This window comes from Botryllus schlosseri, chromosome 16, assembly GCF_051294905.1.
Source record: "Botryllus schlosseri isolate E-star chromosome 16, Bs_hap1, whole genome shotgun sequence".
NCBI lineage: Eukaryota > Metazoa > Chordata > Ascidiacea > Stolidobranchia > Styelidae > Botryllus > Botryllus schlosseri.
In genome coordinates, this window is record NC_137251.1 from 8334940 (window position 1) to 8359827 (window position 24888).

A 24888-nucleotide genomic window follows, 5' to 3' on the forward strand; every position below is an offset into this window, starting at 1 on the left:
AGAGTCGGTGTTCAGGAAATGACTACCAGCTGCAGTCGTAGTTTTGTAAAAACGCCCTGACTCCAACTAAATCGAACCAAATATCAAATGGTGCTAAAAAGTGCCGTTGCAGTTAGCGAAGTTTAGCTTCTTAAGCAGAATTTCAAAAACTTAATTTATTTTTCCGCGCAAATTGTTTTAAATTCCAAAAAATAGTTTGAACCACTTGGTATAAGTAATAATAATAACTAAAATTTATTAAACGCATGATTCTCGCAAGAGATACAGGAATGTTGCAGTCGGGGTCGGAGTTCTGTGAATATTAGAAGTCGAAGTCGGCGTACTTGAAGTTTCAGAGTCGCAGAAATAGTCGATGTCGCAGATATAGTCGAAGTCGGTATATTGAAAATGTCAGGAGTCGGAGTTGGAGTCGATGATAAAATGAACAGATTCCATCGCCTTGCGACTCGTCGTTGAAGGAGAACCAAAACTATTTCACTTGACAATATTAAAGTAGACAAAAACTAGAATTTCAGAAAAAATCTGTTGAAGTAGAAATAGTACATAAACAAAACCCTCCAGGCAATTGGAATAAGTAAATAAAACATACTTGACTACTGCAGACAAAGTTCTTCGTTACTAATGACCTGTAGCTTTTAGGGTACGATATAAAGGCATGTCGAGATTGACAAGGGGCCGTCAAGTCAAAAAAGCTAGGAAACCACTGACCTGGAATGAAAGGGGGCCGTGTTACATGTCGGCAGATCAGGAATCCATTGCATTGCATACTATTTATATCTATAAAACTACATGTTAATAATATATTCATATTGAAATAAACCCGAATATATTCGGCTGGCACTCGTCAGGAGTAATGGTCCGCAACTATTAGTAGAGATTTCAAAAAAACTTTGTATAGCCACAATGGTATTACCTAATACCACGTCACCGGCATGAAATTTCGAATAATCGTGGCGAAGAGATCGCTTAAGCGTTCTGTACTATTTTAAGTGGTACACTAACTCATTCTGTTGGCACTCATACAACTAGGCCTAACTAACATCTCTAAAGGTCGATTCATAGTTGTGAATTCTGTTTTGTTGGCTCCACGGGCGTGTGACAACACGGATCATGGTGCCTGTCACCTTCTAAACCGAAATCAAGTTCATGTAAAACAAAATCTCGCGATAACCCTCTTGTTTGCACGACCAGAACACTCGTGTATAACACACGTTTTACAATAGATATAGCCTACATAATGACATCAGATAGGAATATATAATACATGTGAATCAAATCGTTCGGGGATGAAACGTCGCAACGTACAACTAACATGTTTAATGAATTTTACAATACAATGTACTGATTGACAACACCAATGAAATGCAGCAAAAGAAACGTATATAGCGAATATATTTTGTGAGGTATGAGTGAGGATGTAGCGACATGAAACTTTTGAGGTTATCGAGTGAGAGACGAGATTTAATTCTTCTATATATTGCGACTACGACTCTGGAGACATACGGATAGCCCTACCACAGCCAGAGGTTGCGTTGGAACATTTATTTTATACAATTCAATGACCATACTTATACATTGTGCATTGAGTAAGGTCATTATTTGCGATTTTAACATACATTCTATTACGGCCTATATAACTCCCAGCGTCACGAGAATTATATGAGTGTACTTACGCATGCGTTCATTATAGATGCGAGAGCGCTGAGGATCTTAATTAGTTAGGGCGTCGTTTCGATTTAACGAATTAGGTATGGCAGATTAAAGCGGGATTACCTGGGTACCGACGTCAAAACAACAATTCTAGCCTCCTCCCCGAGTGATTACTTGCATTATTTAGGACCAATGGTATCTGACATGGAATCGATATGAATAACCCGCTTCTCATGCAACAACCAAATATATAGCACAATACCTTACAAGTAATGCGGTCACGAAATAAACTCAATTGCATCAGAATCCATTCATCAAAAATTAACGTATAATATGCCAGCGACTGACATCGTTCGTGTAATCCCGATTATTGTGAATTTTTACCATGTATATAAATATAGTATCCACAAAACATGCAGTACACTACGCTTCTTTCGAAAGAGAAATGCACTGGAAAGCTTTCCAAGGCATTATCAAGCAAAACCAGGTGTGAAAGGTATCATCAGGTCGTGTAAGGCTTTGTTTGGATTTTGTTCCAATCGCTGAGTTTTAGCGGATTCTGGATTTGAATGGCTCCTTGATGGATATTCGATATTCGAGTCCAAGAACACATAGTCACCAGCTGTGCGCTTCGTCGTATCGTTTTGACTGTGCGATAGTTATGTGGTACCTTCTCGCTTCATTTTGGGTTTCAAATCGTGAGTCGCGTTTTCATGTGATAGTTCCGGGGCGGAGGTACAACGGTCTTGATGATCAAAGACAAGAGAAATGCACTTGCCAGTCGAAAGCACGGTTCGTCTGACTTCATCTGTATTAGAGTTGTAGCGTGTAGACTGTAGAGATTCCAATTTGTAGATAATGCCATTTTCAGTATTAGGACTTGGTTTCCAGATTCGTCTTGTCAATATTACGGCTTAGCCAGAGGACAAAAACACAGAGGACCCTCAAGGAACTGGGGATTTTGAACTATTATAGGGTTGTAACACTTTGTTCAAAGCTTGTGTGAAACAGTGTTTTAAACAAATGACCTTTTGAAAAAAAATTGTGTTTTCTTTTTTAAACGTAGTATAATTGTGCCATAATTGTGTAAATACTTTCGAAAAACGTATAAGCCTACGGACGATTTGCACCCAATATAGTCGACGTCTACGATACGGAGTGGCTGAAACCCTCGAAATCGTCGTTGGTTCGACAGTGATAGCAAATATATATAATAATTGCTACGGAATGGGTGTTCTGGTAATGATGACCGCCGACCGTAAAAATACTGCCAGGTCCTGGTTAAAGATATTTTTGGTCGATTTATGACAGTGGTCGGAAGCCCCTTTCGTCGCAGGAGCCATATTTACCCTGTATTTTCAATTGCCAATGCCAACCCATTGTGACGTCAAAGTTGATGATTCGTGACGCCATGGTTAGTAAATAAAATAAACTAAAAATCTTGTTTTAAACAAGGGCCATGTTTAAAACATGTTTGTTTTAATTTGATTTTTATTTTAGCTGCAACCCTAGGCCGACGCCGTTGTGTTTCGGCTGATTGGATAGAAAACGAAGTGATTACTTTACTCGAGCCCTAGATATCGCAAGCATTTTTTGATATACTATCAACTTTAGATGGCATCCGATTTCAAGAAAGTTTTACATCATAATTTTTATTTATGGTCTTAAACTCGAGCATTTTCATAGGTCGTGCTTCTATCCGTCAAGAGCGTTATGGTAGTTGGTTCTATGTAGTGAATATCAAACTTTGTACCTCGGCGTAAGCGTCAAATATAGCCTATGTTTACATATGATTAAATAAAAGCATGAATGAGACAGTGTCGGTGTTCAACGACTCCTCCACATCAACCGATGAGTTCGGGTAAGTCAAAAAAATTATATATATAGTCAGAGTCATATATTTATTATTATACAGCGTAATTCATTCTTTATTCTAGAATCCGTTATTGCAACTACTATTAATATTATCAATATGCCAGTGTTGGGATCAAGTCAGTACTTTCGAGTCACAAGTCATCTCGAGTCTTTGCACATTTTGACTGGCGTCATGTCAAGTCACTCGAAGTTTGGAGTCAAGTAACGTCAAGTCACGAGTCAAGTCACAATTCAATTCAAGTCAAGTTATCCTCCGTTCGAAGTACGAGACATGACTAAGTCATTGTATTTTGCTATCTGTTTAAAATTCAGATTGATTTGCCATTTATTTTTAAATGGAGGGATGAATATGAATTTCAATATACATGCAAAATGGCGCTGCATATAGCTCACGAATGCGTAGTAGACTGCTAAACTACGTAACTGTTGTATACCTTCAGTCTTTAATTTATACGCCAAAATAGACCATAGAATACGAAACCTAAGATAGGGTAAACAAATTGATATGATACATTACCCAACTACATATCCATGGGATACAATTTAGGCATGCGCCAATGTTTGACTAGTAATATAAACTTATAAAACTATATTCGAATTCGATTTAGGTCATACAAGAGATTTGGTTAAGGTGATCACTGATCACCTAGCATCAATGACTTCTGACTAGTCTATAAAACAGATTAGTTACCTTGTTATTATATTACTTAACTACAGCGACAACGCACGCTGTAAGCGGTTATTGTATTTGCGATAGAACAACGGAGGTTTAGTAAAACCCAAAATCATCGAACGAATGAGATTTGTCGCTCTCAACAGTCACACCAGCGTATCGAGAACAATTCGAGCATTTGTAAAGTATACATCGATTTTTATCGACACCGATTACTTTATGCCTTGAAATTGACTCGTAAATTTTGCTCCGAGTCACGAGTCAATCCGCATTTCTGAAACGACGAGTCAAGTCAAGTCATTTGAAAAAGGTGACTCGAGTCATCCCAACACTGCAATATGCTGGTAACGTATACCAATTTTTCGCAGCGTCATAGAATTCACGTTTTGACGGGAAAGAAACACGCGATATTCGTAGGACTCCTCGATGACACTTCCCGTCTGTAAACAAAACAGTGCCCAAACGACGTATTATGAAATCACTTCCTTATAGTGTAGATTCCAAGGGACTTTTCGTGGGCCGCTGAGAAAAGCGTTGCGGGCCGCACATAATGCCTGGTCTATTCTAACCTAGGATTGCCATACGTCCGGACATGTCCGAAATTTCACTGTTAATACTGCGTCCGGGAGGAATTTCAAAAATATGCCAAAATGCTCGGAATTTTGAAGTAAGCTCATAGTTTTTTCCTAAATCAACATCAACAATATTATTTTTGGGCACATTTATGCTAAGTGAATTTTTCCTTCGAACTGCGCGCGATTTAGTATCACATCAGGGTTGTAACCAAGTCACGTGGTTCCGAGTCACAAGTCAATCTCACTTTTGTAGTTTTGACTCGAGTCAAGTCGAGTAATTTTCAATTCACCACCGAGTCAAGTCCGAGTCCAAGTCACGGAGTAGAGTGTCGAGTCCGAGTCATAGTGTTTTGACCCGAGTCTTAGTCCAAGTCATTGTATGGACTGATCCGTTCCGAGGTAATGTCATGTGAAACTCACTTTTTACAGCTCTGCTAGGTGATATCGAAAGCTTCGCATTCATATTATACTGATTTTCGTCACTTTTAACAGTTTTTGGTAGCATTTTCAAGTACCAGTAGCCTACTGATAGACGAAATAACAAGTGTGATAACTTTACTATTCTTCGAAATTATAATGAAATGCCTTTCTTGGTAGACTCAGTCTCGAGTCATATGACTTGGGCCGAGTCATGCGCAATGACTCGAGTACAAGTCGAGTCAATACACAAATTGACTCGAGTCGAGTCGAGTCAATACACAAATTGACTCGAGTCGAATCATTTTTCAATTTTAAGAAAATTACTCGAGTCAAGTCGAGTCACCAGAAAATCGCGACTCGAGTCTGACTCGAGTCATTGAAACCCTGTACCACATATGTTAGTTTTAATATGGGGACTACCAGCACTCTCGCAAAATCTGCGATCAAAAATAAATAAAAATAACATTCATTTACAGAAATAAGTCGAATTGTAATCGCAATTACAAGATAACGGCATATTCATAGAGTCGGTTTAGGCAGTTTGGATGCTTTATTCAAAGATAGTGGTTCTAAACCTAATGGTTGTTTGCCTTTATTCAGGGGTGCGCGAAGTTGTTGAATGTAAGTCTAGGTAAATGTGCCGACCTTTAATTAGTAATCAGCTTATCAAATTTTGAGCTTGGCCTCGGAACATTTTCAATTGGAAATTGAGAAGCGACCGTAAAAGGTTGGAAACCACCGGATGTGCGGTGTTAATATAGCTCAGTGGTGCAGTGCATACATATATTAGGCTGATAAATAATCTTATCGGTGTGACATGAACATGACTTAACGATATACAATTACGCTCCTTGTATTAGAAGTCATAGTCCTCCACCAGCTCTACCGCTAACTCTGATCATTTGGGCGGAGAGAGGATCAAATTATATAGTAATATATGGAAAAACCAATATTATTGACATAATTCATTCAAATCATTCAAAGACCAGATGCATATAGAAATTGGATGAATATAGTAATGCTCCAGAAATTGCATAGATTACGGTGTGCTCAAGATCATTGCTTATTTTGGCGGGAGTGGGCTGAAGAAAATGTGGCTTCGCCCCTGATTACAACTTATAACACGCAACCACGTACTCCTGAACCGGATCGTGACCACCTCTATTCGGTAGACAAAAGTAGTATATATGATCGGTCTGGGGTGGCAGGGGCTCTTATGGGTGCGGTCGCACATCGTATGGAAAACTCGTGGTGGCATATCGTACTTTTTGACCCCCCGCTCGGTCGCATGCGGCTATTGCGTCTTATGGGTGCGGTGGCAAGCGGCTCTTATGTCTTATGGCGGCGGTCGCAAGCGGCTGGGAAAACCGGGGGCGGCATGCGGCTATTGTGTCTTGTGGTGGCACGGTAACCCTTTTCAGTATAGGGATCGGTCGCATGCGGCTTCGTTGTTGGTATGTCGTACTTCGTGTTGAATATGTATCAAGTAAATAGTCATGTGATTGGTCCTTAGTTAATGTGAAAATTCCAAATTACGGTGAGTACGACAATGATGTATCGTTATTCTTATGGACGCGGCGATGATTCGTACTTTCAGGTATAGGCTGCGGGCGGAATGTCGTACTTTCAACAAAAAAGGCGTGAAAATAGTTTGCAAAATCTAGGAATTACTCGCATGGTAATGTTTGGGTAAATACTAAATAGATTACCACAGAGTCGGCGTAGACGGCGATTCGAATATCAGCAATAACCACGCTCACAAACTAACACTTCAAAAAGGTGTGAAATAGTTTGCAAAACCCCGCTATGCTGACAAGATAATGTCTCGGACATAACCATCTTTCGCGACTTGGTGTTACAGGCATGCCGATCGCTTACGCGGTGAAAATTTAGTAAGTAGTTTGTCACAGAACTTGATTTCGCTCGTAAGATTTAATAAGTAACGAATAACAGACCGTCAGTGTCGGTAACTTGAATAGCGACAAATTGTCACTTATTTCCGCTCTAACCCTAATCCTTTGTGAAGTGAACGCTTACTCAAAAAGGTGTGAAATAATTTTAAAATCCTACGACCACTCACAGGGTAATGCTTCAGACATAGCGATCGCTCATGATTTGGTGTTACAGACATACCGATCGCTCACAAGGTAATATTTCCGCAATAAGTTTGTCACAGAGCCGTCGCAGACGGTGATTCGTAAACCAACAATTTGACACTTTCTGGTGGTTGCTATATGTTTTGACACTTCGGAACGTGGTTGACTTTAGTTGTATGATAAGAATCATGCGAATATTCAAGCAATGTGTCAATTTGTCAACTTGAAATGAAACTTACTACACAGCTCAAGTTGATTCGTATCTGAATGTGTTAATTCGGTACAATTCTAATTAATTTGAGAAATCTTTTTAACGTGATCTTTTGATTCGACCGTAACCTGAATATTACTGACACCGACTTTCAGCCACATCGAATTATTCGCATATTCCGCGCCGCTGTTTTCACACCTATCGAATCAATACCAACTATAACTCTACAAGAATCAAGAATCACAAGTATGTGCATTATACAGTTATTGTCTTTATCAACTTGAAATCAAACTCTTATCACTTGTCAACTCTATCATGAAAATCCTTGAATCCTTATTATCAAAAGATGTTATAGTACGGAGTCGGAATCCACTCGCGAGATGTATACTAAAGGTAAATCCAGATAATCCAAAATGAAATATTTGGACTTTGACATAGTCTGCATTGAAATAGATTGACAAACATGACTACCAACTTTCAATCCAGTCATATTTAGAATTAGATTTGAAACAAGTAATGAAACCTTACAACTCTATTCACGACTGAGTTTTCCGTTCGTCAGTTTCAGTAATTACTATCGCGATACTTTAATGTGTTACTACACACAATCAAGTCAATCAACGAAATAGCACCTGTTGTAAATATTTCTTACTTGACAACCACTTGTGCATACCGCGATCGAGTTGCGACGCGATGAGTTAAATCGGAATATTTCAATCTATTTGTCGAAACCTTGAACAAGCTATCAGGTTATTTTTTGTTGCAATTGAGTGAACGGAAATAGTATTACGTCTCAACATTTTAACATCTTGCCATACACAAAAGAGTAAAATACAAAAACCTTGTCAAGTCAATCCGTTTGTAACTTACCCAACCAACTCAACAGTATCCTTATGAAAAGTAGACAAGACTACGCGAGTAATCACTACAATCCAAAATCCATAGCAAGTTCGGTTGTATTCATAGTCCGCCAACTCGTATTTTTTATTCAACTGTAAGAGTCGTTACTATTCTGTAACCTAAAGTAATTACTACTCGGTGTGCGCAACTTGAGATTAACATATGTTTTTAGTATATGATATTTGAATGTCTGACCAACGTAGTTAAGAATTCATTTCTTACGATCGAACACCGGTGTTACATTGAAAGTTATCATGTTGTAAACATCCTTAGTAACACATTGGTTTGACATACGAGATTTTGTAATAGTCGATCACGACTTGATTATTAAATTATGACGTAATTAGACCGGGGTTGTGTTAAAAGTTATGACAGCAACAAACTTTTCAGAAACATTGTTATTAGCATATTGATTTGTAAAACTATGCGCGCCTGAAATGTTCTTGATTTGAAAGATATTCCATGTTGGTACAAATCACTCTGCGTATTACGGATATCAGAAAATATTTTACAAATGTAATTGTTTCCAGTAACCAAGACTAAAGATGAAACAACAATTTCGTTATTCAAACATTGAACACCCGATGCAAAATGCTTTATTGGTCGAATTCGTGACGGCTAATTGAAACGACTACGTATAGAGTCAATATATCACAATTTCATGTCGTTACTATTGAATCCAGCAATTGATACAATTTGTTGTCGGAGTAGTGACAGGAATTGAAACATATGTACTTTACAGAGTGTTAAAATATCACTTTTGGATATCGAGCGTCGTTCGAAGCGTGCGACTAATACTCAATTACATCCACACTCTCTATCGTGGACGCTAAATGTAAAAACATTGTGAAGTCTACAGATTTACACTTCAATGCTTTGATCAGCACAGAAGCGATCTGGAATATCTTCACTGGGTGCACCTTATTCTACTACATTGGGTAATATACAAAACTCATAGCGATATTAAAATCGAAATATGTCCTACACTGAAATCTACAAAAATCTGTTTGTATTGTCGTTCATAGTAGTGATACCGATTTGAACCGTCTGAAATAATTGTCATCATCTAACCAGACTACTGAAAGTCGTTACCATCACAAAGAAACAATTTGTACGAAGTTTGCTAAATTTGTCCTATAGTTAGGTGTACTAGAACTATTTGTGTAGCGCACACGATCAGACAAATTGGAAATTTTCCTATTGTCATTCTGCAAGTAAATGCCATCGCAATACTCAGATACTAAAAGACCATACTTGCATGTGATTGAATCACCGACAATTAACTAGCTAAATCAAACCCCTAAGAAATTTCACTCACCTATCGGATATTAAACAGCGTCGCTTAATCGGTGTTGATCGTCTTTTCTAAATACAAATCATATCTGTCCAGCAGAAAACAATTTTCACTAATCGGATAATGAAACCAGTGTGCAATATCAATAAAAGATATTTCCATCACACAAAAATAATCAACCTCACTAGAAATTCTCATACTACGAAACTGTACAATGGTTTCATATTTTTGTATGACAGGGAATTAATACCGATCGAAGTAGCCGTATTGGAAATGACTTTCATACAAACACACTCTAGGGCAGTGGTTCCCAACCTTTTTATCCTAATTCCCCACTTGCGATTTATTACGAGCCTTCATTCCCCACCTAAAAACTCTATATTCATATCTACTCTTTAAAGTGCTACCTCCAATAAAATTTTGCAAGACTTTGCTTAGTATATAGTACGTGCTATTGGTGATTGTTAAGATCCCCGGGATTGATCTAGTTACATCACACAAAGTAATCGGCTTTACTCGATAGCCCCACACTACGAAACTAAATGTTTGGTTAGACGCTACAAACTGTTTTGATGTCACAAGAACTTTTTCATACGAATGGTTACGTATCTAAATATTCAAATAATCCAAACGCAACTATAGTACTTACAGAAATATCATATAGTTGTTGTAACAAAGTTGGATGAATATACTATTGAATTGCATACTAAAGTTTTGTACCTTCAAGAAACTCTTCAAAGTTGTATGTGTACAATGTTTATCGTGAGTCCTACACATTCATGATATCCGTCCGAGTTTGACTTTTAGAAAATATTATGTCGACATACTGATGTCTTTCAAAAACCAAACCGTGGTCACTGCTTTGGAGACCTATCAATGTCATGACAGTAATCTAGTTACTTCCACCAAAGAGTATGTATTCGACTTACGTTCCACAAATCTAACGCACAAAACAATTTACTTTACTAACGAGAAGCACAGAGCCTCACATCAAAACAACTAGAAGGTGGAACTATGTGCACCAGCTGTAAATCACACAAGCAACAAGTTTCAAGATTCTGGTTTTAGAAAAAACGTTACAGTGTTTCTCCTGCGCCAAGTCGTTATGTTGACGAAAGCGTATATTGTAATATCATGATCGATTTGCATTCGTTGGTCGCAAACTGTCACTACTCCAAATAATTATTTTTCACTCAAACACAAAAGCATACTTGTCACCAATCGTTTTCATCAAGCACGAGTTTAAGAAACTTACTTGCTACGACATGAATTCCGATTTAGTTTTGCAAATATTTCATAATTATTTTCAGTAACACTGCATCAATGTCATCGAGTCGAGTGTTTACGATATTAGTGTGTATCTGTGTGTGTCATACTTGGCGATCCGTATTACAATTGATTCGAATTGACTAAACGCAAGAAAGGTTGAAATGTTTCGAATCGATTCATAAGTGGTCTTCGTTGTGGTTTTTATCGGGACATACAGCGCGAACTAACTGTAGACTCTTCTCTATTGTGCAGCTACTCGGTAATTGAGATACATTAACATTCAAACAACGATCTTGTTTCGTCACACCAAAAATATGTTCACTGTCGCGATACTCTGCACAAGACGTGCAAATCCTTTTCACACTCGTAATAGTATACCAACGGCTACCGGCGACAACGTTTAACAATACCAACGACACTAAACATACGATACCTACCCAAGTAAAATTACCATTTTCACCTGGAGGTCAGCCGTTACCAGAGTAAAAAATACCATTGTCATTTGGAGATTTATCGTTTACTCAGAGTAACAATACATTTTCACTGGAGGGTCTATCGTTTCCTAGAGTAACAAACCCCTTTTCCTTTGGAAATATATTTTTTCTCTGAGCAACAAACCTTTTTCACTTGGAAATATATTTTTTCCCTGAGCAACAAACCATTTTCACTTGGCGGGTCGTCGTTTACCTGAGTAAAAATATCATTTTCCTTTGGAGATCTGGCGTTTACCCAGTGTAACAATACATTTTCTCTTGGTCATCTAGCTTTTCCTAGAGTAACAAAACCATTTTCATTTTGAAATCTGACAAACACACCTGACAATTTGGTATTTGTTGTATTGACGATAGTTTGAAATAGATTACAACGAAGAGTGACGGAAATATACACGGACTACCGGTTTCAGAGTATACCCCCATCAGTCGTATCACATCAATATCATCGGTTAACCACATACAATATGATCTTGTACACCGAAATGCATGTTTTGGAAAATTGGACAATAGGCTTCGATAGTTCTGTGATGTCCGGGTTCGTGCTTTGGATTTTCCAGAGTCATAATGTCTGAATAAAACACCTCCTCGACGCTGGTTGGTATGTGGATAACGGTGTTCGGAAACGGTTGGGTTTATGTCACCCATCGCGATAACAATTCCAGGTCGAGTTTTCCCCCCTCGCATGTTTACTATATTGTGTCTTTATTGGTCAATGTATGTCTCAACATTCAGTTTGAAATCGGAAACTCTGATAAAGTATGTAACCGGATCCGGATATCAACTCTGAATCGATAAACCAATGAACAATATTCAAAGTAAACATGTTACACCCTGTGTTTCCACGAAAAAATACCATCCAGACATACGTCGCGCTTGTTTGTCCACACCAGTATACGCGTAAATGGAGGTGTGTGACATTGCATGCAATGTGTTGGTATACAAACATCGGGGAGTAAGCCTTCGATCCACAGACATTATCATAGCCGGTAATTTTGATGCAGATCGAATGACATCAAGCACACCCGATGTCATACCAATAAGCCACATTGCAATGACTCTGAGTCCGCGCTATTACATCGATATTTCGACACCGTTCACTGATTTATTCGATGGTGTTATCGTGTTGTAACATTACAAGATAGTCATGACCCTATCTGTAGACGGACCACCCAGACCAATTGGATACATCGGTCAATATCCATCGTGTTGTCGACACCGAAGTTTTCTGCTGAGACTACAGCGTTTGATCTAGGGAACTATCGAAGTACGGCGCTCGAAATGATTGCGATCAGTCTTTCAGTCACGATCAATGGATGTCGATACTCCCACATAACGACTCCGGATAAATATCGTGAACAGTGATTCTGCAAATCTCGGACTGATACTGTGATCCAATAAGGTGTGTTTCTGTGGAATGAAGACTGCAATCGTACACCACAATAGAACACTACCTTTCGTGATTTCACACGCAATCATAAAACACATCATCGTAAGGGTTTGTCCAGTTTCGAAACGGTCATCACCACAAGAGATCGAGGTTGGTCTCGTCATATTGGTAACATTTTGAAACGGTATCACCACAAGGTTATTGACGTCGGTTCAGTTGGTCATGTCAATCCGTTTCACAATCCACCGTTTTTCAACTCCCCACACCATAGTGTTACGACACAGACAAGAAGCGTCGGTGGAAATAATAAAACACGGAAGGGACACTTTGGTTAAATTTGACATGGATTTTACACCTGACGAACCTTACATTCGAGCGATGCATTGGAATGACGCTTGTATTATTGACGTAGAAGGAACAGAAATGTATCGATTTATTGGTTTCGTACATATCCAACGAAAATCTGGGTATATGATTGTGCATGGTTCGCATATTCGACTGTGAACGCTCTATTGGTATATGTTGTACAGTTCACTTTTACCGTCGTGCGAATAACCCATGTTACGGTTCCATGTTTGTGTGTCTGTATGTCATACTTCAGATTGACTCAGAGTCATTGCAATGTGGCTTATTGGTATGACATCGGGTGTGCTTGATGACATTCGATCTGCATCAAAATTACCGGCTATGATAATGTCTGTGGATCGAAGGCTTACTCCCCGATGTTTGTATACCAACACATTGCATGCAATGTCACACACCTCCATTTACGCGTATACTGGTGTGGACAAACAAGCGCGACGTATGTCTGGATGGTATTTTTTCGTGGAAACACAGGGTGTAACATGTTTACTTTGAATATTGTTCATTGGTTTATCGATTCAGAGTCGATATCCGGATCCGGTTACATACTTTATCAGAGTTTCCGATTTCAAACTGAATGTTGAGACATACATTGACCAATAAAGACACAATATAGTAAACATGCGAGGGGGGAAAACTCGACCTGGAATTGTTATCGCGATGGGTGACATAAACCCAACCGTTTCCGAACACCGTTATCCACATACCAACCAGCGTCGAGGAGGTGTTTTATTCAGACATTTTGACTCTGGAAAATCCAAAGCACGAACCCGGACATCACAGAACTATCGAAGCCTATTGTCCAATTTTCCAAAACATGCATTTCGGTGTACAAGATCATATTGTATGTGGTTAACCGATGATATTGATGTGATACGACTGATGGGGGTATACTCTGAAACCGGTAGTCCGTGTATATTTCCGTCACTGTTCGTTGTAATCTATTTCAAACTATCGTCAATACAACAAATACCAAATTGTCAGGTGTGTTTGTCAGATTTCAAAATGAAAATGGTTTTGTTACTCTAGGAAAAGCTAGATGACCAAGAGAAAATGTATTGTTACACTGGGTAAACGCCAGATCTCCAAAGGAAAATGATATTTTTACTCAGGTAAACGACGACCCGCCAAGTGAAAATGGTTTGTTGCTCAGGGAAAAAATATATTTCCAAGGGAAAAAGGTTTGTTGCTCAGAGAAAAAATATATTTCCAAAGGAAAAGGGGTTTGTTACTCTAGGAAACGATAGACCCTCCAGTGAAAATGTATTGTTACTCTGAGTAAACGATAAATCTCCAAATGACAATGGTATTTTTTACTCTGGTAACGGCTGACCTCCAGGTGAAAATGGTAATTTTACTTGGGTAGGTATCGTATGTTTAGTGTCGTTGGTATTGTTAAACGTTGTCGCCGGTAGCCGTTGGTATACTATTACGAGTGTGAAAAGGATTTGCACGTCTTGTGCAGAGTATCGCGACAGTGAACATATTTTTGGTGTGACGAAACAAGATCGTTGTTTGAATGTTAATGTATCTCAATTACCGAGTAGCTGCACAATAGAGAAGAGTCTACAGTTAGTTCGCGCTGTATGTAGCGTTGGGACCCCGGGAAATCCCGATCCCGGGATCCCGGGATTTGAAGCAATCCCGATCCCGGGATTAGCCCCAATGAAATCCCGGGATTTGTGAACAGCATCTACCAGGGCTTACGTAGCGTCATGTGTCATTTTTTGGTAATAAAGCAGTGTAAAAAACTAGACAGGTTGAACATTGTTTCTTAACCTTACTTACGTCCCTACAGCGCCCCTTTTCGAAAATGGCCTACGTCTGGCGCCCCCGCCCATATTTTAAGGATATTTCGCCAACAAATTACGAAACCGTCTAAGCGATGATACTCTTTATCAGTGGTTCCTAACCAATTTGAATGTCGGAGCCGCATTTCAAACTTCATAGTATACGCAGGGAGCCGCATTGAAACACCCGATTAGACTATATACTGATTCTAAAGGTATCTGATAACCTACCTCTAAATCTCACCATCTAGCAAAGTCAAAAGTATTTACATGCACAATTGCACATAGACTTCTACAGATTGTATATATGTCATTCCAGCATTGGTAGACGCAGATTGGCAAGTGCTATACATTGAAATAAATTGAAAATGCATATCATTACTCAACACACTATTTTGTTGTTATGTCATAACTCTTCATACATTCCAGCACTTGATACACAAGTTTGCGGAGGATTATTCTATGAAAAATATTGGACTTATTGCAATTTATACTTGACTATGAGCGGTTATTTTAATGTTAGTGAAATTGTGTCGTAATTTACTCTTCAAAAATACCATAGGTCTACGAGCAGCAGAACTCAAGATATGTCGTTGTCTAACGGGTATTCCTCTGTGCGTTTGACGCTAGTCTGCGAGAATTCTGTTTCTCTGTTTTCAGAAGCGGCCTTGGACGGCTTTAAAGATATCTAGTATTCCTGGTTTCAGCATTCATATACAAAAATTGCCTATAACTATATATAGAAACAAACAACAACTGTCGTCCATTATATTTTGTGGCATATTTAGAGGTCACTCAGAGCCGCAAGAAGGCTACCTTGGAGCCGCGGTTGGGAATCAATATTACAAGGAATAAATGTTGTTTATGTAGCGTGCAATATGCGTATTTTACTATTTTGCTAATCCCGGGAAAGAGAAGCGAAAATCCCGGGAAATCCCGATCCCGGGATTTCAAATTCGATCCCGAAGTCCCAACCCTAGCTGTATATCCCGATAAAAACCGCAACGAAGACCACTTATGAATCGATTCGAAACATTTCAACCTTTCTTGCGTTTAGTCAATTCGAATCAATTGTAATACGGATCCCCAAGTATGACACACACAGATACACACTAATATCGTAAACCAGGGGTGTCAAACATACGGCCCGCGGGCCGCATCCGGCCCGCGAAGCCATTTCATCCGGCCCGCCAGGCCATTTCTGGATAATTGAAGAAGACGCATGCTCAGATTGATCAGTTTTAGCAACGGTTTGTATTTATCATATAACATTACGACAACAATCAGTCAGACGCGTTGTAGTGCGTTACTCTCAATTGTTACGTATAAATGCTGCTAATCAGCAGGAATGAACGGCACACAATTGCAAATTCGAGTGACTGGCATCTGCCGGATGGTAATATGATACGCTTGTCATTGACATCGCATCTCGCCCGCTGGTAATAGACACAAGTGATGACCGAACCAAATTACACTTAGTTAGTTTGCGACAAATTGCGAGCTCTTATCTCAGCATGGGCACTGGAGATTGTAACACATGACGACGGTCATATTCCTAACCGACCCAGTGATTATTTTATCACGATATTCGTGGCTAGGAAATACACATTCTGAAAATGGGAAAAATGGATACCGAGTGCCGAATATTCAAACAAAAATGGACCGAGAGTTTTTTATTCATAGAGGTGGACGCGAAACCAGTATGCTTGGTTTGTAATCAGCAAGTTTTTGTCCTCAAAGAATATAATATTCGTCGCCACTACGAGCCTGACTATAAAAAGAAATACGGAGATTTCAAAGGACATTCACGAAGTGACGAAATAAAAAAAACTAAGGGCCCGCCTGAAGATCAGTAATCCACCTTTACCCGCCGTCGGGATATAGCTGAAGGATCTGTAATGGCAAGCTACCTTATGAGTTGGTTAGGGCATCCAGGCCATATGCTGATGGAGAGGTGGTAAAAACGTGCATGTTGAAGGCTGCGGAGGCATTGTGCCCTGAAAAGCGGCACGCATTTGCCGATATCAGCCTTTCAAGAAACGCGGTCGCAAATAGAATATAGCTGACCTATCAAATGACTTGGAAAGCGAATTGAAAGACAGAATTAAATCATTTATCGCATTTTCAGTGGCGATCGACAAGAGCATCGATGTCACAGATGTTACCCAACTGGCCATATTTATTACGGGTGTTGATCCGTCTGGTAGTCTGGTCCCGTGCCATCAGCCTGGCTACTGACGGTGCGCCGTCGATGATCGGAAAGAAGACTGGCGTGGCGTGCAATAAACTAGTAACTTCATTTTTTGTGTGTTGAAACACATTTCACTGATCCGGCCCGCGAGACATTTGAAGGTCTGAATCCGGCCCGCGACTCGAATTGAGTTTGACACCCCTGTCGTAAACACTCGACTCGATGACATTGATGCAGTGTTACTGAAAATAATTATGAAATATTTGCAAAACTAAATCGGAATTCATGTCGTAGCAAGTAAGTTTCTTGAACTCGTGCTTGATGAAAACGATTGGTGACAAGTATGCTTTTGTGTTTGAGTGAAAAATAATTATTTGGAGTAGTTACAGTTTGCGACCAACGAATGCAAATCGATCATGATATTACAATATACGCTTTCGTCAACATAACGACATGGCGCAGGAGAAACACTGTAACGTTTTTACTAAAACCAGAATCTTGAAACTTGTTGCTTGTGTGATTTACAGCTGGTGCACATAGTTCCACCTTCTAGTTGTTTTGATGTGAGGCTCTGTGCTTCTCGTTAGTAAAGTAAATTGTTTTGTGCGTTAGATTTGTGGAACGTAAGTCGAATACATACTCTTTGGTGGAAGTAACTAGATTACTGTCATGACATTGATAGGTCTCCAAAGCAGTGACCACGGTTTGGTTTTTGAAAGACATCAGTATGTCGACATAATATTTTCTAAAAGTCAAACTCGGACGGATATCATGAATGTGTAGGACTCACGATAAACATTGTACACATACAACTTTGAAGAGTTTCTTGAAGGTACAAAACTTTAGTATGCAATTCAATAGTATATTCATCCAACTTTGTTACAACAACTATATGATATTTCTGTAAGTACTATAGTTGCGTTTGGATTATTTGAATATTTAGATACGTAACCATTCGTATGAAAAAGTTCTTGTGACATCAAAACAGTTTGTAGCATCTAACCAAACATTTAGTTTCGTAGTGTGGGGCTATCGAGTAAAGCCGATTACTTTGTGTGATGTAAATATCCTTTGTACTTTTGGAAGAGCTGTGTGGATGATCATTCGTATCTTACAAAGTAACTAGTTGATACAACAAAATATTGAATGACCGCTAACACATTGAGTCCATAACCCAAGATAGTGAAAATTGTTTACTTTTACAATAACATAATTCGTATCGGGCAAAACGATAGACACCAAATGCTCGATGGAGTTTAAATCCAGATTGTATTAAGCGAAGTGACGAGTACCTCTAGTAATAAAATCGAAACGACCATCAAAAATTTTCTGTGTCTTGGTTGTTGTAAATAACTATTTGGTATGACATAAGTTGAGTTTGTGACAATTCGTATCTGTCGAGGTTGAATGTTTAACCATATCAAAATGAATCCGGAACACATAAAGTACACATTGATCACAATAGAATCGATGGGAATGTTAACCCCCTAGAGTGTGTTTGTATGAAAGTCTTTTATTCATATTGCACACTGGTTTCATTACCCGATTAGTGAAAATTGTTTTCTGCTGGACAGATATGATTTGTATTTAGAAAAAACGATCAACACCGATTAAGCGACGCTGTTTAATATCCGATAGGTGAGTGAAATTTCTTAGGGGTTTGATTTAGTTAGTTAATTGTCGGTGATTCAATCACATGCAAGTATGGTCTTTTAGTATCTGAGTATTGCGATGGCATTTACTTGCAGAATGACAATAGGAAAATTTCCAATTTGTCTGATCGTGTGCGCTGCACAAATAGTTCTAGTACACCTAACTATAGGACAAATTTAGCAAACTTCGTACAAATTGTTTCTTTGTGATGGTAACGACTTTCAGTAGTCTGGTTAGATGATGACAATTATTTCAGGCGGTTCAAATCGGTATCACTACTATGAACGACAATACAAACAGATTTTTGTAGATTTCAGTGTAGGACATATTTCGATTTTAATACCGCTATGAGTTTTGTATATTACCCAATGTAGTAGAATAAGGTGCACCCAGTGAAGATATTCCAGATCGCTTCTGTGCTGATCAAAGCCTTGTAGTGTAAATCTGTAGACTTCACAATGTTTTTACATTTAGCGTCTACGATAGAGAGTGTGGATGTAATTGAGTATTAGTCGCACGCTTCGAACGACGCTCGATATCCAAAAGTGATATTTTAACACTCTGTAAAGTACCTATGTTTCAATTCCTGTCACTACTCCGACAACAAATTGTATCAATTGCTGGATTCAATAGTAACGACATGAAATTGTGACATACTGACTCTATACGTAGTCGTATCAATTAGCCGTCACGAATTCGACCAATAAAGCATTTTGCATCGGGTGTTCAATGTTTGAATAACGAAATTGTTGTTTCATCTTTAGTCTTGGTTACTGGAAACAATTACATTTGTAAAATATTTTCTGATATCCGTAATACGCAGAGTGATTTGTACCAACATGGAATATCTTTCAAATCAAGAACATTTCAGGCGCGCATAGTGTTACAAATCAATATGCTAATAACAATGTTTCTGAAAAGTTTGTTGCTGTCATAACTTTTAACACAACCCCGGTCTAATTACGTCATAATTTAATAATCAAGTCGTGATCGACTATTACAAAATCTCGTATGTCAAACCAATGTGTTACTAAGGATGTTTACAACATGATAACTTTCAATGTAACACCGGTGTTCGATCGTAAGAAATGAATTCTTAACTACGTTGGTCAGACATTCAAATATCATATACTAAAAACATATGTTAATCTCAAGTTGCGCACACCGAGTAGTAATTACTTTAGGTTACAGAATAGTAACGACTCTTACAGTTGAATAAAAAATACGAGTTGGCGGACTATGAATACAACCGAACTTGCTATGGATTTTGGATTGTAGTGATTACTCGCGTAGTCTTGTCTGCTTTTCATAAGGATACTGTTGAGTTGGTTGGGTAAGTTACAAACGGATTGACTTGACAAGGTTTTTGTATTTTACTCTTTTGTGTATGGCAAGATGTTAAAATGTTGAGACGTAATACTATTTCCGTTCACTCAATTGCAACAAAAAATAGCCTGATAGCTTGTTCAAGGTTTCGACAAATAGATTGAAATATTCCGATTTAACTCATCGCGTCGCAACTCGATCGCGGTATGCACAAGTGGTTGTCAAGTAAGAAATATTTACAACAGGTGCTATTTCATTGATTGACTTGATTGTGTGTAGTAACACATTAAAGTATCGCGATAGTAATTATTGAAACTGACAAACGGAAAACTCAGTCGTGAATAGAGTTGTAAGGTTTCATTACTTCTAATTAAATCTAATTCTAAATATGACTGGATTGAAAGTTGGTAGTCATGTTTGTCAATCTATTTCAATTCAGACTATGTCAAAGTCCAAATATTTCATTTTGGATTATCTGGATTTACCTTTAGTATACATCTCGCGAGTGGATTCCGACTCCGTACTATAACATTTTTTGATAATAAGGATTCAAGGATTTTCATGATAGAGTTGACAAGTGATAAGAGTTTGATTTCAAGTTGATAAAGACAATAACTGTATAATGCACATACTTGTGATTCTTGATTCTTGTAGAGTTATAGTTGGTATTGATTCGATAGGTGTGAAAACAGCGGCGCGGAATGTGCGAATAATTCGATGTGGCTGAAAGTCGGTGTAAGTAATATTCAGGTTACGGTCGAATCAAAAGATCACGTTAAAAAGATTTCTCAAATTAATTACAATTGTACCGAATTAACACATTCAGATACGAATCAACTTGAGCTGTGTAGTAAGTTTCATTTCAAGTTGACAAATTGACACATTGCTTGAATATTCGCATGATTCTTATCATACAACTAAAGTCAACCACGTTCCGAAGTGTCAAAACATATAACAACCACCAGAAAGTGTCAAATTGTTGGTTTACGAATCACCGTCTGCGACGGCTCTGTGACAAACTTATTGCGGAAATATTACCTTGTGAGCGATCGGTATGTCTGTAACACCAAATCATGAGCGATCGCTATGTCTGAAGCATTACCCTGTGAGTGGTCGTAGGATTTTAAAATAATTTCACACCTTTTTGAGTAAGCGTTCACTTCACAAAGGACTAGGGTTAGAGCGGAAATAAGTGACAATTTGTCGCTATTCAAGTTACCGACACTGACGGTCTGTTATTCGTTACTTATTAAATCTTACGAGCGAAATCAAGTTCTGTGACAAACTACTTACTAAATTTTCACCGCGTAAGCGATCGGCATGCCTGTAACACCAAGTCGCGAAAGATGGTTATGTCCGAGACATTATCTTGTCAGCATAGCGGGGTTTTGCAAACTATTTCACACCTTTTTGAAGTGTTAGTTTGTGAGCGTGGTTATTGCTGATATTCGAATCGCCGTCTACGCCGGCTCTGTGGTAATCTATTTAGTATTTACCCAAACATTACCATGCGAGTAATTCCTAGATTTTGCAAACTATTTTCACGCCTTTTTTGTTGAAAGTACGACATTCCGCCCGCAGCCTATACCTGAAAGTACGAATCATCGCCGCGTCCATAAGAATAACGATATATCATTGTCGTACTCACCGTAATTTGGAATATACACATTAACTAAGGACCAATCACATGACTATTTACTTATACATATTCAACACGAAGTACGACAAACCAACAACGAAGCCGCATGCGACCGATCCCTATACTGAAAAGGGTTACCGTGCCACCACAAGACACAATAGCCGCTTGCCACCGCCGCCATAAGACATAAGAGCCGCATGCCACCCCCGGTTTTCCCAGCCGCTTGCGACCGCCGCCATAAGACATAAGAGCCGCTTGCCACCGCACCCATAAGACGCAATAGCCGCATGCGACCGAGAGGGGGGTCAAAAAGTACGATATGCCACCACGAGTTTTCCATACGATGTGCGACCGCACCCATAAGAGCCCCTGCCACCCCCAGACCGATCATATATACTACTGACAAAGCTTTACTAGTGTGACGTCATATTGATCGACAATGTGCTCATAGCTCAGTTTGAATTCCGTTAGTGGACGCTAAAAAGCGTCCGGAATTTCTGTTACAAAAATATTGTAACCCTATTAACCCGACCACATCATATGCAACGCATGACATGATATCAGGGGAACATATACGCAACAACGCATTGATTGAGTGCCAAGACCTTTCCACCACCCTATTAATAGTAGAAAGATTTCATTAGTGACTTCCAAACCACTCCAAAAGTAGGCTACTCGTGTACTCGGAAATTTTACATGATCAATTATCATTATACCATATGCGACATGTATTCTAGGCATGATGGTTTTTGTTCTTTTCAATTTTCTTGGTTTGTTTTGCGATGGCGGGCGCAAAGTTTTCGATTATCTCTAAGAGTGACGTGTTTTATAAAGTTTAGGAACCATTTGTCTAGTTTTGTTGGATTTCTAACTTGCTTTGTTATCATTAAGTAACACGCGACTGATATGCTATATTTTACAGTGGTATGTTCACGGAATGGGAAGCAATTCTATTCTACTCGTTGACTGCAATCATGGCTTTATTCGGTTTTCTAGCGAACACGGTCACACTACTGGTTATTCGGGACAGCGTCTCTTTACGATGGTATGTGCTAGACTACCTGCATTATGTTGACTAGGGCTGGTGATTCCGAGTACTTGAATCCGGATCGAGCATTATTTGAAACGATTCGAGTCGATTAGAGACGATTTTATCGAGTGATGAAATAATGTCTCTGCGAGTTATTTTATCGATAAGAAGTATAGTTTCTTTCAAGACTTCCTTCTCGTCGGGGAGGCCTTGAAACCATCCCTACTATATCAAAAACCTGTAGCACAAACTGTGCCCATTGGCGGAAGCGTCATTACGGAGAAATAGCCATTGACCAGCAATATTTCTATATGGTCGAAAACTACCAAATTATCTTCAAAACGCAAAAGTCCTTATTTTGTTTATGATCGCATAAAATTTACATGTTTGAAAATGTCATCCATACAGTCACGGCTTCATGATTAATGGTAGACTAGGCCTACTCCTAATACTCGACTGAGAATCGAAGCAATTTAAAACGAGATTTTTCCCATGCAGCCTTAATTTATGGCAGTGACCATGAATAATGTACGTCAATAAGTTACAACCTACTTGAGTCATAATAAACGGATATATATTGAAACTATAGCGTATGTCCATTGTCCACGTCCATAACTGGGTCGACGCAACTTTATTATCGTAGATGAATGTAGTGTCAAACTGCACGTGAACCATGCCAGGAAAGCAGTTAGTTATGCGTCCCACTACTGATTGTATTTTGTAGCTTCAATGTACACGGTTTGCAACGATGTAAACTTCCCCGAATCCCAACATTGCGTACTAATGCGAGCAAATTAATACGCAGCCAGTGATCGTCATATGATACTTGTACATGAGAAATTAAATATTCGTGTGTTAATTGGTGAAAATGCATTTACGTCTATCATTTCATTCACAGCTCGGCATTCAACCTTTTGATCGCGAGTCTTTGTGTTAGCGATATTGTCTCAGCAACAAATAGTATTTTCGCGATGTACTGGCGAACATACGGATTTGTGAAATTCTCGCTTCCCAATGTAATATGTAAGGTGTGTCAAGACCGTGTTATGCAGTAAAAAGGAATGGATTGGTGCTATTGAAATTGCTTTAATCAGATCACTACATCGTTACGAATGTTGACAGATACTTGCACAGCACATCACGTCTTTACGCTTTGCTTATTGAGAGTACTGGCATTGTACTTTCCTCAGACTATGAGGATGTTCACACCGTCAAAGGGAAAGGTGAGTGGAAATGGTAGTACTACAATTGATGGATTCAGATACTGAAAATTTGCCTCGAATCGAATCACCATTTTTCAATTATATTCTATTGATCGAAATTCACAGTGGGGCATTCGCCAATCGAAACGAAATTCAAGCGATTTACACATTGAAATTCGTGGACCTATTCCACAGCGAAATAATATGCTGATCATGGGTTGCACAAACTACCTTACAACAGGGCTGTCAAACATAAGGCTCGCCAGACGATTTCATCCATCCCACGAAGCAATTCTGAGTAAATAAAACATGCTAATATTTCCCAGCACATTTCTATCAAAAGTCGAACTTTTTTATAAGAAATATAGTTTCAAGATAAACGCGTAACACAGCAAATATCGAAAATGCTCGAATGCCACGTTATAACCATTCGAGGGCAATATTGCGTTAAGTCATCGTTGATATAAGTCGGTGAGGTCGACACTGAATTCCCAGAGGACAAAAAAGTGGATTCTGGGCAATGAGGCGTAAAGATAGTAATATACATATGCGAAAACGCCAATGCGAGACCGTTACATGCAAACAACATAGTAAATATAATAGCAACACAAAAATAAAATAATGCAAACATCTGTGATCGTACTGTTGTATTATATAGCCTATGTCTGATTCAAATGGACCCCGGCCTCCTTAAAAACCCGAATGATGATTTTTTTCTTATTGAACCAAATTGGCACAACGTATATACGCGTTTACACTTAAAAAAATCTTGTCTCGCTCAAAATGGAAAAAGATGAACCGAAATTCACTACATCAATATGTATTAGGCTTGATAATGAAGCATTCTAGT

The 24888-nt window shown here is 38.8% G+C and overlaps 1 protein-coding gene across 1 annotated transcript in view; it reads left to right on the forward strand.

The window, feature by feature from the left end:
- The first annotated feature begins 1457 nt into the window (after nt 1–1457).
- LOC145458535 (uncharacterized) overlaps nt 1458–24888 on the forward strand; it is a 29950-nt gene continuing 6519 nt past the window's right edge. The window contains exons 1-4 of the mRNA XM_080336937.1: nt 1458–3511; nt 22729–22851; nt 23735–23864; nt 23931–24059. Coding sequence (XP_080193063.1) covers nt 3456–3511; nt 22729–22851; nt 23735–23864; nt 23931–24059 — 438 coding nt within the window. The 5' untranslated portion in view covers nt 1458–3455. The remainder of the gene's footprint in view (nt 3512–22728; nt 22852–23734; nt 23865–23930; nt 24060–24888) is intronic.